The sequence below is a fragment of the Aulonocara stuartgranti genome (genome assembly GCF_965226115.1).
Source record: "Aulonocara stuartgranti genome assembly, chromosome: 10".
In the NCBI taxonomy this organism is placed as follows: domain Eukaryota; kingdom Metazoa; phylum Chordata; class Actinopteri; order Cichliformes; family Cichlidae; genus Aulonocara; species Aulonocara stuartgranti.
Genome location: NC_138946.1, coordinates 22,745,827 through 22,761,007, shown reverse-complemented (window position 1 = coordinate 22,761,007; position 15,181 = coordinate 22,745,827). Strand labels below are relative to the sequence as shown.

General features: G+C 40.2%; 1 protein-coding gene across 2 annotated transcripts in view; it reads left to right on the top strand.

Moving 5' to 3' along the window:
* Nucleotides 1–1,910: 1,910 nt before the first annotated feature.
* Nucleotides 1,911–15,181, top strand: part of LOC309715536 (cell adhesion molecule DSCAML1-like) — a gene marked incomplete at its 5' end in the record, with an annotated part of 54,146 nt that continues 40,875 nt past the window's right edge. For both annotated transcript variants that reach the window (XM_082548737.1, XM_082548736.1), the window contains 2 exons: nucleotides 1,911–2,133; nucleotides 12,930–13,250. In XM_082548737.1, coding sequence (XP_082404863.1) covers nucleotides 1,911–2,133; nucleotides 12,930–13,250 — 544 coding nt within the window. The remainder of the gene's footprint in view (nucleotides 2,134–12,929; nucleotides 13,251–15,181) is intronic.

The following is a 15,181-nucleotide window of genomic DNA, read 5'->3' as shown; positions in this document are numbered from 1 at the left end:
CAGAGCACTCAGGCTTCAGATGGTTCTATTTTTTGGTAACAGCAGAATAACATTTTAATAGCTTTGTTGTATTCTCTGTATTCTATATTACTAATCCACACCTATTTATTGTGCACAACTATAGTGGTTTTTAAATCAAACGATCAGTGGTTTTGCCAAAACAATATGTACTGATTGTTTAGGAATAACAGCCATCCCTATACACACAGTTTGTACAAAGTCTCCTGCTTTCAGAGGCTCAAAAGTAACTTAGCTTACTTAGTAAGTTAGCTGAGGCTTGGTCCTTCTGTCAAATTATATAATTAAAAGTATGAACTTGATTCCAAGGAACTTTTAATACCAGATCCAAAGATGTGCATATGTAAGTGAAGGAGGCCGAGAAGTTGCCAAAATAGTAAATCACTGTGAGGAGATTTGCTCAAATGAGCCGTTTACATGTCTGATGTTAGTTCCACCAGCAGATGTCAGTAGTGACCTGCATGTGGAATTAAATGTTCAAACCTCGGGTCAGATCAGAGCACAGCAGCCTCTGCAGACTCAGGGAGGGGTGGAGAGGATACCGGCTGACAGACTTCTCTCCAAGTTAAAACAGGTTCGACATAGACTGTTTTAATGACCCCTTTAGTGTCAAACACGCATAGATGCACTTGTGCCACTTCTATCATAGGCTGTTTCCTGTTTTGGATGCTACTGCAACTTTTTTGAATGTGGAAACTGTTATTAAACATTTAGGAGATGATTTATTATTATTATTATTATTATTATTATTATTATTATTATTATTATTATTATTAGAGAAAAACAATATTTGGTCGGGTAGTTTCACTACAAGCACTTTTAATCAACTGTTTGCCGCAACAACAAAAGAGCAATAAAAAAACCTCTTAATTCCAAAGACCTCCAAGTTGTAACTCGAAATTAAAGTATCGTCACATCACATCATCTGATTCACTTCATAGTGAAGGGCAAGTCTTAATGTTTACCTTAAAAACCCAGAATCAAAAACGAAAAAAAACCTTGATAATAGATTTTTATTATTATTATTATTATTTTGTAATATGCAAAGTAAATTTGTCACTCCGTCACATTTTACACCGAATTTTGCTGAATTCGATTAATTTTCTATTGGGTTTTTTCATAAGTGTAGATCGTCGGTCTTTCTGTTGGCTTCTTGAATGCACACTGATGTGTAGCTCCAAGCAGAGGATCACTTTTCAGATTCACCGCCAGAATCCACAGTGACTTTAAATATTCCATGAACTGGGAGTGTCCTGCAACTTGCCTCTCTCCATTCATTTCTGTGAACAGTGGAACTTCACATCGCGACACGGAGCGGAGCGAAAGGGGCGAAGCAGCGATGTAGGAACTTAATCACAATCCGTGAGGGCTTCGCTCAAACCTTTTATCCTTCGTTTCATTTACCTGCGGCGCAGTCTAAAGTGTCATGCCCCACACCTTGCTACTACCTCCTCCTTTCTTTCAGTCTGCAGTGCATTTCTGTGCGCAAATGTCTACGCATATGCACGACTCTGAAAGACAAAGAAAAAGAAATCAGTTGTGGCTTACTGACATCTGCAGCGTCTCGGCCCTGTGATTAAAGCCTAAACTGAAAGGAAAGCATAGTGATAGATTTCTACTCTCTAGGCGGCTTTTGTAGCTCCACATTGCGCAAAGAAAAGGCGATCACCAGGGGCGCACAGGTGGGTGCGCTCTCCAAAGGTGCCAACAGATCTGTGTGCGCAGCTCCACCGCTCAAACAGTGTGACAATTTGGACACAACTGGTCCATAAAACACACTGTTCGCCTAAAACTAACCATCGGCTTAGCTGCAATCCATCGTTCCGCTGTGTTTGATCAGTATAGGGAGGATGGATTTGTATGCACTGTAGTCTTGGGAGGAGAGGAGGGACATGGGCGGGGCTGAGGCGCCTCTCGTTTCCCCTCCATGCTTAGCGGGGCAGCAGGGCTGGAGAGACCTCCGGGGAGCACAGTCGCCAGTCCAGCACGGAGACCCGCCTGGCCAAAAAAACGCGCCTCACACTTGCCAGGATTGCCAAATATTCCTGAAATATATACCTGCTATTTATGGCATGTGGCTTGTAACTTTACTCCTGCTGTACTCTCTCCAAGAAGGTAAGAGAAAAAAAAGAAATGCTTGGGATATTTCACACCATTCATACTGAATGCTGGAGTTCTTCCTTCTTTCTATTTATATTTTTAAGTTGGATGAAATGTACTGAAGAGGATTACGATGCATGTGATGGTTTGGATGATTTGTGGCTTTTGCTTTTTGGTGCATCATCGAGTATTTTGTAATGAGTAATTTGTTGAAAAAACAAAAGATCATTTAAATTAAAAAAAAAATGCATAAAGCCTCCGCGTTGAGTAAGTAGAAAATGTGTGAAAGTAAAGGTGTGAAGTGCTTTTTTTTCACCTGGATGTGTAGTGGTTTTATGCAGCGGACCCTGATCTCGCAGATGGTGCTGATAGCACGGATTGTTTTCGCATTACCAACTCCAGTTATGAATATGTAAAATGGCTGAATAGGGAGAATGAGGTGCAAATATAGAGGGAGGGTTGAGACAGAAATGAAAACATGGAGCGGCCTGCAATTACATAAATTGATTGGCAATTTTCGAACACATTCCCCTCAAAATGTTGCCCTCTTGTAAAGTTTTTTTTTTTTTTTGAAAGGGGTTGGATGCGCGTGATTTTTGAAATCTTGACGCTTTCATTGTGTAGCATTTGCTAATTGCAGCTGTTTTAATGGGCTGTATTTGACTGCGGGCGCTCGCTTCCACAGAGATGCTCTCTCTTTTTTTTCTTTTTTTTTTCAGGACGAGATTTTAAAGGGTATTAATTGATTTTCCTGTGTGATGACAAATTGTTCCCATTTTAAAATGGATGACAAATAAAAGGCCCATTCTCCTAGAATGGCCTTATTAGTTTAATAGGTCTCCACCCACATAAAGGCCATAATTAAGTGTATTCAGATTATGTTCCCCCTTATTTAATTTATTTGGTCCTTTTGAAAATTCCCCCTTTTTAATTCTGTCTGAAAATGTAAAAAGAAAAAAAAAAACCGGAGTTGCATTTGTTTAAATAGATTCTGGGTTTTTTTCCTTTCTTCTTCAGTATATGCAGCAAATCCCTGACCCTATTGCAAAGTTGATCTTCTGCTATTGCAGTGCATTATAATAATCCCGAACAAATCTGAGTCCAAAATACCAAAATTCAACACCATCTCTAGATGAGAGCATTTTATAGGCCTTTGTGTAGCCTATCTATTTAGAGACTTGTTTAAACATTGTTTTTCCTTATTAGCAGTGGCCCTGAGAAGCTGTAAATTTATTTAGCAGAAAGTCCGGGATACGGTGGATTGACAGGAAGAAGGAATATGGCCGTTCTCGGTGCAAACGATCTCAAGTAGGCCATTAGGTCCATTTGCCATTTTTAAGTTGTGATATTTTCTGTCTTTCTATTTTTTTTTAAATTAACTAATTAATTTATTGAGGTTTTTTTTAGTTATCCAATAATATGACTTAGCTATATGCGCTACATGATTTTTATTCAGATTTAATTTTGATTATTCATACAAATAAATTATTCAGTTTGAAAGCTGTCACTTCATTGCCTCGCTGGCTTCTATGGAATCGTATTAATATATGCGCAAATTTATTTCACCAAATGAGAAACTCCAGGGGCGTGGGTGCAGATTATAGACTTGCCCGGTCATGTTCCTCGCTAATAGCGCACCTGGACCCCGCGGTAGTGTTCGCGCGTGTGCCAGCGCGTGCGCCCCGGGTTCTTGTTTGTGTGTTTGTGTTGGCGGGCGCGTGGAGGAGGGCAAGTGACTGGGACGTCCCTCTTGGTTTGGTTGTTAGCTTGTGTTTTGAATTTTCCTGAAACTCGAAGTTATTTTACTTATTTGTTTTAAATATAAGGTTCTTTACGACACAATTTATACACGAATAATGTTTTTAAAGGGTACTAAATCATGTCGGAGGGTTTAGGAGACAAGCAGGACGTAGGGTAAGTAATAAATGTTCAAAGAAAAGCACATACATACATTACAATTAGCATTATTTGCAATTAAACGAGGATTTATTTATAGCGCTAACTGGTGGTTTTAAAGTGAAATTAGGTATTTTCATTTTGCTGCTAATGAATTATAGCCACAGACCGTATTCAGTGTAACTGTGGATTAATTAGCAGGTTATAAAATCAAGTTTCATGTGTAAGGCCTGCTGTAGGCCTGTTTTGAATTTTAATATGAAATCTAATTAATTAAAATGGCAAATTTTATGTATAGCATGTGAATGATATATCCCAAATTTTAATTGGAGGTGTGTAAAGCGCTAAGGTGAACCTGCTCCCTGCGCTCTCCGTTGCTCATCCCCCTTGCCAATAGAAATGTGAAAAAAATCCCCCCTTTTCCCTTCCCAGCCCAATTCCCTGTGCTTCTTTGCAGGGCTACACAATTAAAGCTGCAATCTGAGCTTTATGCACCACTCAATGACAGAGATGCGTGGTCCACAGGGGTGCCAATCATCACTCAGGAAGGACCCAGGCCTCCATTTTATTTGCCCTTTTTTAACCAGATCAAGCCTGGCATCATTTAATTTCACATTTAAGAATGTAAAATTAAAACTTAAAGAGGTTAAAGGAAAAGTGAAGAGCTTTCCGAGTGACTTTGCCCTTTTGAACAGTAAAAATACCCAAATTCTGACTTATTTATTTCAAACTGAAATGTTTCACAGCTGAAATATGAATATAGACATTTCTAGGAAAAATATATTTAAAAAAATGAAAATACAAGAGTTTAATGATAACTGATCAGACTTTATTTAGCAACACAAAGCCCACGTATCATTGACGATTTAACAAAGAAAACATTTCTGCAGAAATTCGTTGCCAAATGGTGGGGAAACTGCTGGTGTTCGGCAGCAAAAAAAAAGGGGGTTATTGCACTTCCCAGCTCACCAATAGGACGTCACAGCTCTGTCACTGTCATCCTGCTCTCCCATTCGCCCTGAAATCTATTATACATGCAAATGAGTTTATAAATAAGAAGTCATCAATGAAAACAAGAGAAAAAGGGTGCAAACAAATATCAATTACAGTAAGAAATTTGTTTATTTTTTAATTTTTTTGTTTCCAACAAGAACTCTGTGTAACAGCACCAAACACAGTGCCAAACAGATCCAGACCTCCTCCAAATTTTATTGGATGCCGGCGCTGCACATTTTTAGAAGGAGGGAGTGTTCAGCAAATCTCAAATCTCTGAAGCAAGTAGTTGTTTTTGTTGGATCTCCCTCTCTCTACCTCCATCTCTCTCACTCTCTCTCTCTCTCCGTCTCTCCCTCCCTCAATCGCTTCCTCTCGCAGTAACTCCCCTCCCTCTCTTCTCCCTCATCACTAGGCAGAATTAAAGGTTGGGGGAGGGGCAGTTTATGCAGACTGTGCTGGGACTTGTGATCCACAGATTTGATATTCACATTAAGAGAGAAACTGGCTGCTTTGATGTGAGGGGGAGCAGGTCCCAGGGGACTGCTGAAGTAGCACACTTTTTTTTTACTGACACAGCACACTCGGGGGTGGTTGGTGGTGGGGGTGGGTGCAGTGGGGAGCATATTGTTGGGGACAGGGTGTACAGAAAGACAGTGGGTGGGGAACAGCGATACCCCTTCGTTGATTAGATGTAACCTCAACAACCCCCCCCCCCCCCCTCCACACACACACACACACACGCACACTTCTCCACCCACCAGCCACCTACTTATGCCAGACCCTTGAGAATTATCCTTAAGCTTACACCTATCTTTATCCCCCCCCCATATCTCACCAATATTCAATTCACACCTCTTGTGCCAGTGTGTCTTCTTCTAGTGCATCCTGTGCCGCTTTGTTTCCACACACATTTGCACTCCCTTTGCCCCCTTATCAAAAGACAACTCACAACTTTCTGTCGCAAAAACAGGATGAGTGATGGAGAGGTGGCAGGCAAGGAGTGTAGTCGGTGTAGTAGCCACAGTCTGCTTGGAAGTGAACCTGTTTCCAAAATAGCAAGAACTGGAGGAGAGGACGGGAGAAGGGTTTTGACATATGCCATGGCAAATGTAAATCCTGCTTTTGACCTTTACTGCACGTGCCATACCAGTTAATGAAAGATGAAAATGCTGTGAAAATTATTGTAGCACTGGGGAAGGAATGGGAAGATGGAAATGGGTGAAAAAAGAGGGAGAGGAAGAGAAGCAACCTGTGGATGTAATATGTTGATGGTTGGTTGCAGGCACATCTGAATGGGACTTTAAGAGTTTCTTTTCCTCCTTCATTACAATATAGTTATGAACGTCAGGTGTGTGTGTGTGTGTGCGTGTGTGCTTGTGTGTGCATGCACTCCTGTGCATACTCCCATCCCGTCCTGGAGAGGCGTAGATCAGCTGCATTATGCATGATGAAACCTTGCATAGGTTATGACTTCTGCCTCCTCGACATACATATTCATGCGTGACTCTCTGGCAGGATGTATAAAATAGTGGCTGTGACTCTGACAGCCTAAGCTTTAGCTCCAGCGGTGCCTTCGGTGCTCCAACACCTTCCAGTGAGGGCTGCTTTGCTCTCTGGTGCTGTGTCTGAACGAGCTTGATGAAGCCTCCTGGGTGCAGTTGAACTACAGCAGCAACAACACTGAAACCCCACAGCTTTGGTCAATACTGCTATTAGGGTAATGTCTGTAGACATATTGCTAGACTTAAATTCTTATTATGGTTGGAAATCACAACTCATGATTTCATGATACAGCGCCCACAATAACAATGATATCACGATACAGTGATTTTGCAGAAAAATGGCTCCTAAAAAAGGCAAAAATCAGTTGCAAAGAAACAAATGTGACAAAGGGCAGGTCTAACTGTGAAGAAGAAACTCCTACTACAGATAATCCTCCATCCTGAAACACAGTATGACCAAGATTTACAATTTTATTATTTTCTTTTCAATATGATCACCGATGCCCATAAAGTCAGCGGGAAAGTGTTTACCGAGGTCAGAGCAAAGCAGATTTAGAAACTAAATATCATGAGAAATAAACAAAAGTTTTCTCCTGCATTTGTGCTGAATTTTAAGTTTATAACTCAACTTTTTGGGGGAGGGGATAAAAATAGGGGTGGGATGGCAATTTGGCAAACAGTTTCGCAGTTTGTGTGTCATGCTTGAGAACATGTTCTGACATGCCCCGTAGGAAGAAGATGTCTGGTGTTTGGGGGTTTATTTGGGCAAATAAACATTTGAAACCCTCACATTGGACCCTCAGAAAATATGCTTTTTTCTTTAATGGCACTTGGTGGAACTCTATATGAATATGTGATCAAATGAGGTTTTATTCAACTACCCTGTTTTTTTTTGTCCTCTAATTTGGAGTAAGCACAATAGGCATTTAGAGGTGGGAATCACCAGACACCCCATGATGTGATATTATCTAAATACGATACTCAAAATGTGACATTAATGGGATTTTTAACATTTTGTGATATGATGAGTATTGCAATAGCATATATTGAGATTTTTAAAAATCTTTTTCAGCTCCAAATTATGTTCTCAAAGTTAAACTTTGTCAATATCCAATTTACAATCAAAACTGCTCCCAACAAACACCGATGTTTACATCAGCACTGTAACTTGCACTATTTTATCAACCGATTCACACTACAACCTGGGTTTGCCTCTTATCTGTATTTAATTTTATTTAATTTTAATTACTGTACAGTAGAGCAGGGCGATATGACCAAAAATATTTATCATGATATACATTTGAAAATTTGCGATAATGATATAACTGACGATATAATTGATACTAGACAAAATACTTTACAACTCCACAACTTTATTAGTGCAAAAAAAACCAACATCAATGTATTTTCACTTAAACAAGCAGCTGTTTTTTTTTTATCTGCATTAAAGTTATATAAAAATTTAACAGTGCAAATGCAAATCCTTGCTGACAGTTTAACCAAAAGGCATTTCCAGTGGAAATTGGCCGACATATCCTCAGCATAACCATGTATAATATCCACAAAACTTAAGAAGAGGTTATACACACACAACACGGTAATATTATGTTGAAGCACAGTACGTATCACTCCGCGAGGCGCCTGCCTACGATAGCCGTAATGCTCCGACACTCCATCAAGCGCTGCGGCTTCGTAGCTTAGCAAAGTCGTACTAAAACATTTGACAGATTTTCGAGCGCCGTGTACATAAAATCGTTTCGAGGTCAGTAAACACAACCAGAATTCATACATAAGGCACACGGGATTATAAAGGGCACTGTCGATTTTCAGAAAAATCAAAGGATTGATTTTAAGTGTGCCGTATTTTCCAAACAACACGGTAATAACGACGACCCGCTAGCATGCTCTACCAAAAATAGTGCTTTGTTGTGTATCTGACGGACGAAAGCCAAACCAGTTCCACACCACTGAAGTTGCAGCATTTTTACAAACCAATTCTGGTTCATCAGTTTCATTCAACAATCCGCTTTCGTCCTTCTCATTCTCCGTCACCGCCATGCTTTTTCCACCATGTGCGTATGAAAACAAAGGCACTGCGCATGCGCGTTTTACGCATATTCTATCGCGATATTTCATTTTCTTATCGTTGCCCAACATTGTACCGTTATTACCGTGAAAGGTATGATATGGCCCAGCCCTACTGTACAGTACTCTGTTTTTGGTAACTATTGACTTGATGTAAGTTTGTAAAAAATAGTATGTTTTCCTTTCTGTCCTGTTTGTTTGTATATGTGTTTTTCTTGCTGCTGTTACAACCAAATTTCCCCTTGTGGGACAATTAAAGGATTATTCTATTCTATTCTATTCTATTCTAATATCCGTTTCAAGCTATGGGTGATGTAAGTTGTGTCACTTCCGTTATTCATTATTGATTGATTGATTGATTGATTGATTAATGAACTTTAGTATAAATGTTGCAGTAAGACTGAGTCTGATATCAGTCTGTGATTGATTGTCAAGTTGACAATCATATTCAATCTATTTCTGATAATATAGCAATTAACTGATGGATCGTCAAAAAATCACATATCTGTTGCTGTCTACGAAGACAGAAATTGATATTTAAATGTTACAACTGTTTTTTTATGAATATAACCAGAGACTGATACCAAGTCAGCTTGCCAGACCAAGACAAGCTCTGGGCAATCACTTAGTCACCACAACTTAATTCTGGCATTTACACTGTAGATGTAAGGAGGTTGCTGTCCTGTCCTGTTTTTACTTGTCTGACTGAGCCGTTATGCTCCAGTGTTGGATAGTATTTTCATTTGTTTAAAAAAATATCAACATTTGCTGTCCCTGTATTAACATAATATCACCACACACAATATTAACACTATATAATTAGTTTGCACTGCACCAGTTTCAGTTAAGTTTGTCTTTATGAACATGTTGAATAGTTTAGTGTGGACTGTCTGCATTTGGCCAAGGTTAGTCTTCATCTTCTGCATCATAGCATTTGTCACCTGGGGATAACCATTACAAGCTATGCATAAACGCATGTGTTTACAGTGTTGTTGGCATTTTGATGCTTGCTACACAAGCCTTGTACACGGGCACAGGTCATAAGTAACATTTCATCTGTCAGTTTTAAATTGAGTGGAAACTCTGCCAGTCTGGCACAAACCAGTGCCAGTTCAGCTTTGGAGTGCACCTGGTGGAGAGGGATGATAATGCTGTCCCTCACACACTTAACAAAATAGCAGTTTCTGGTATGTCAGTGAGTAAAACATGTTTTTTTTAACCGAGCTGTAATGTGTGGCTGTGCTTAGTTTGGAATCTTTTCCATTTAAACATATTTGCTCACTTCAGCAGCTGTTCATATTTGGAAAAGTGTGACAGACTATGGGATTTGGTTGTTTGCAGTTTCTAAATTTAGATTGTTCAGTGGGTCATTGTTGTTAGGGTAGACTGTTGCATTGTTTTTTGTTTTTTTTTTATATTCAGTCACAGCTTTCAAGTGCCAGCACCACCATGGCAACCCGCTTCCTCCACCCCCCAGTGTGACTGAGCACTGAGAGCTACTTTGGGATGTGTATGTGAATGTATTTATGTGTCTGCATGTCTGTTTATGTCAGCTGAGTGCACGTGCAGTTTGCCTGGCTTTGACCAGCTCGGGAGTGGAAGTACTCTGATCGCCTCGTATTCCACTTCCTGCTCCATCAGTCCCAGTGCTCCCAAGCCCCGCCTGGTGCCAACGCCCCCAGGCCATATAATCTACTGTATGAGAGGTTCTCCTGATGCCCAGCCCCCCAAGCTCAGGGTGACCCCCTCACTCTAGTACTTTAGTACTGTCCCCCCATTGGAAGATTATAGATATTGCAATCTTTAATATGGGCTTTATGCTCAGGGGCCATTACCAGTAATCTGCAGAGGGGAGGGAGTCTGACCTGGTTTTTGCAGCCCACCACTGGACTGCCAGACACATTTTCATATACCATCTGTAACATGCTGCCCAGATTTATCAATCCCTACATCAGGGACAGTGGCACTTCTTTAAAAGGAAGCTGGAATTATTGACTAACCCCACTAAATGGATAAGATAGCTGCATTATTCTTCGATCTGGTACATTGAGCTTAGTCCTACCATGATGATACTGTTGATGGTGTTGATTTTTTCTGCCAGACTTCACTTGTTAATGTTTGACCGTAAACATCACCCATAGCTTGAAGCCACCCTTCACTGACTACATGCCCAAAATCTCGAAAGGTTGGATGTTCCCAACTAAAGAAATGCATTGTATGATCACATGCAGATTTTTTCCACTCAAGATTTAATGTGATAAGTTTATATCATGTCTTTGATAATAAGATAAGTTTGATAAGTTGAAAATCACTGCAACAATATGAAAAAACTTAGAACCACTCTGGGTTTTATTAGGCTTATATGACGGTTGCATTATTATTATTATTAAAAAATGATGTCACAGTAAGACTTCTATTTAGTTGATACAAAACAATTACCATTATAATTAGATCATTAACGATGGCAAATAATGAAATATTTTGTGTATTAAAACATCTGAAGATTGTTGGCTGTGATCATTGTTGTTTGTTATAATCTTCCTATAAACTTTTATACAGTAAAGTGCATCTGATGTCAAAAACACACTCAGGTGATCAAGATTATAGTGTCGTTTTGTGTCGTTTTCCGGTTCTTAAAGCTGAAACAATGAGATGGCTAATGAACAGCCTAATAGGATGAACATTTTTTGTGATTAATCCAGCAAAAATTACAAAAAAAGGCAAAAATTCGGTTAAAAAAACCAACAAAAAAAAAACCAAACAAGCAAAAATGTCAAATATTCCCTCACCGACACCTCTAAGTATTTAATACCTGCCTTTCTTTTCATGGGTTTTGAGGACTGTTAAAAAAATGCGATTTGAAAGTTTTTTCCCATTGTAAGATCTTGTTGACCAAAGTGATCAATAAAATAGTGACAAAAGTAAATGAAATAACTTAGTTGAAAGTCCTGTGCTTATATCACCGGATATGAGGTTTACTGTTATAGCTCTGATTTTGTTTTATTTATTCACATCAGAAATTTTGTGCTAAATTACGTTTAAAAAAAAAGATATTTTCCAATCCATTTGGGCTCCAATACGCTCAGCAGTTGTGTTTTTTTCCCCAAGCCAATTTTCTCGAAAGGCTTTGCAGATTGTCATCAGATCTGTTATGTAACTGCATCAGAAAACATTTTGGGCCTATTGATATGCAATGAATGAGTGCATTAGATATATGGAGGAGATTAAATTAGGAATAAATATGAAAGAAAAAAAGAGAAACCCATAAAAGTCAGTGATCTCACCTAAATAAATACGTACATACATTTATTTGAATCAGTGAATGTGATTATAACAATGAGAAAGTTATTCATTTTGATCAGTTTTACTGATTAAATTCAGTCTTTAAAAGCAGTATTAGATATCAGGGCTATTCAGAGGAACATCTGTAGGATCTATTTGAAACTGAGTGCTAAGTTTAACCTGTTTTGATCGAAATTCTTGATACTTTAGTATCGTTTAGCACCTTTGGTGATGTTTTAAAGACTTCCTGTTCTGAGTATAGCTGTACAAGGGTGACCATTTGGTGGACAGTTTGTATTAGATGACATAATTTAGAATTAACATCCACATCTGTGCGGTGTCTCCCTTCCATTTTTTCTTCTAATCTTTCCTATACTGACCTCAAATTTGAGACGGGCCTGCCTCATTCCTTTTTTTCACTGTCCTCTCAGTGCTGGAGGTGTATGTGTTTAATCTGAGTGCCAATGAATACCATTCCTGTTTGTGTGTGTGTGTGTGTGTGTGTGTGTGTGTGTGTGTGTGTGTGTGTGTGTGTGTGTGTGTGTGTGTTAAATATGTAAGGAGATTAAATAGACTTAAATCTCTGCGTCTGGCATAGAAATTCCAATCACATAACCTATCTACATGCTCCCTTCCTCTCTCCCTCTCTTTCTCTTGCTTTCTGTTTGTCTTTATGTGTTTGTACATGAACTGTATGGAGGTAACAGGCTCCTCCTCTCCCACCCCCAGATCCACCTAAACCATCACAGACTTTGGCCCAAATCCCTTGCTTTCTGCATCATGTGACTGATGTTTGCAGCTGGACATTTGACACACATTTGTTATGATTATTTTGCCACAGATTTGAAGGACATTCCCTGTCTGTCCAACATTTTCACTTTACTGTGGTGCTTAATGCTTTAAATCAGTGTTGCTGAAATCTGATAAGTTTATTTTGACACTATTGTGTGTTTTCAGCATGTGTACAGCGTGTAACAGGTGTTTGTTATTGACTCTTTACTTCCATCTCTGCCTGTTAAGTGATGATGTGTTGTATGTTTGCCCCTGCAGTACACAGTGAGGATGTGGGCTCTACCAGGCTGTACTTTGTGAATGCCTCCCTGCAGAGGGTAACCTACTCAAGCTCGGTGGGGGTGTCCCTGCCCTGTCCAGCAGGGGGCACCCCCAGTGCCATACTGCGCTGGTACCTGGCCACCGGCGACGACATCTACGACGTGCCCCACATCCGGCATGTGCACGCCAATGGCACGCTGCAACTGTACCCCTTTTCGCCCTCTGCCTACAACAGCTACATCCACGACAATGACTACTTCTGCACCGCGGAAAACCAGGCCGGCAAGATCCGCAGCCCCAACATTCGCATCAAAGCCGGTGAGTTGAATGGACAGCCAGGAAGGGAATAAACTCTAGGGTAAAGAAAAGTGGGGTTATGGAGCGGAAGGTCAAAGCGAGATACAGCAAGAAGAGACTGTTGCTGAAGCATAAACTAGAGCAGATGTGATTGGCAGCTGCAAAAAGCCCAACCCACACACAGAATCACCTGCCCTAAAATAGCCTGTCTCGACCTGAACACAGATTGACCTAGAACACAGTCTACAGCGAGAACATCTGCATCACGTACTACATCAGGCCTTGGCCTTTGCTCACACCTATTTGACTGAGCTGCTGATGAACCACTGCACTTTACACCAACATAACCCCTTCATCTATGGCCTGGCACCATCTGGTAGAAAGAAATTCAAAACACAACCCTTACAGTACTTAGAGTGAAGTAGCAGCTCTACTGTGAGATATAACCACATCCGGTAAGGAGGAAAACTGTGACAAAAGGCTATATGAGTTAACCGGCTCATCCTCGTTGGCAGTCCTTCCATTTATCAAAGGTCAGCACAACAGAAGAGGAACTTGACAGCCACTTGAATTTTTCTTAAACAAGTACCTTTAAATGCTTTGCAGGGTGTGAAAAGCAATTCACTGCATATAAAATAAATGTGTGTACTTAAGTGTAGAGTACTAAACTTTAGGTTTATGCACTAAGTTTTATGCTCTGTTGTGTATTGTTGTGGGTTTCACTTATAGTAAAGGATACACACATAGTATACACCACTAGACTCTCTACAGTCTATTTTTGTGAATTTTGACCGGAAGCTGCCTCTGTTGCCATCATATTCCCATTTCTGTCCTCCTTCTCCTCCCTGCTCCCTCGTTCTTCAAACTGTCCTCTTGTGCCAGACTAAATTTAGCCACAGCACACTTCTTTAATTATCTCTCATTAACAAACCTAATTGGTGCTTTCCATTGATTAGCGCATGTGAGGCTTTAATAGGCGAGACCTCATCTAAAGTAAAATAGTACATCAGGGGTTTTGGGAAGCTCCAGCTCTACAACGAGAAGAGAAACACGAAGAGGAAAATTACCCGGTAAACAGATACGTCAACATCAGCAGATACATACACTTACACTACATCTATCGCCCTGCCCTCCCCCTTTCCCATCATTCATTCAGGCCAGTGAGTCCCTCCCCCTTCCCGCCTGCCATCAACATCTGTTTTCATATTCTGCCTCCCAACACCGACCTAAACTAATACTCATATTCATTCTAATACTAATACTAGTGCCAAGTTGAGGATTTGAGCCAGGACCCTGAGCTGTATGCCAGCCGCTTGCTGCCTTCATTCCCACATGACCCAAAAGCCAGGCCTCAGGAGCCGAGGGATTAGCATGAACCAAACATCCTGCAGCCAACGGCTTCAGTCAAGCCTTGGTGCACAGGTTATACAGTCAGACAGGATGTGGGTGTTTTGTTTGGGATTTTATGGCCACAGTTTTGCGCTTGCACTGCCACTGAGCAGCTATTGACAGGAGTCAAATTGAATTCAGTGCTACTGCCTCGTGGCTTACAGCAAAGTGTAAAGAAATTCACAACAGAAGGGTTTCATTATACTGTTTCAAAAGAACTCAACAGAACGGGTTTATTTTATTTATTTATTTAAAGAAGATGTAAATTTTGGCAAGTGTTTTCTTCTTGCGGCAGGAATGTATGCATGCTGTCATCATGTCTGTTACCAGGAAAGGGATTCCGAACCAGTTTCTTAGCAACCTTCAGATACGTGCTAGCTTTCATGTGATTTCGCTAATGAGCTCCTGCTCATTCAACAGAGTGTAAAATATTGCATGAACCTGAATAAGCCAAAGCACCATTAACCCTTCAGTGCAGCTCAGTCTGTTGTATACTTGGGAAGTTCTGAGCAAAAACATCAGTGTTTTATTATGATGTCATCCCCGAGCTAGAAAATGATTTC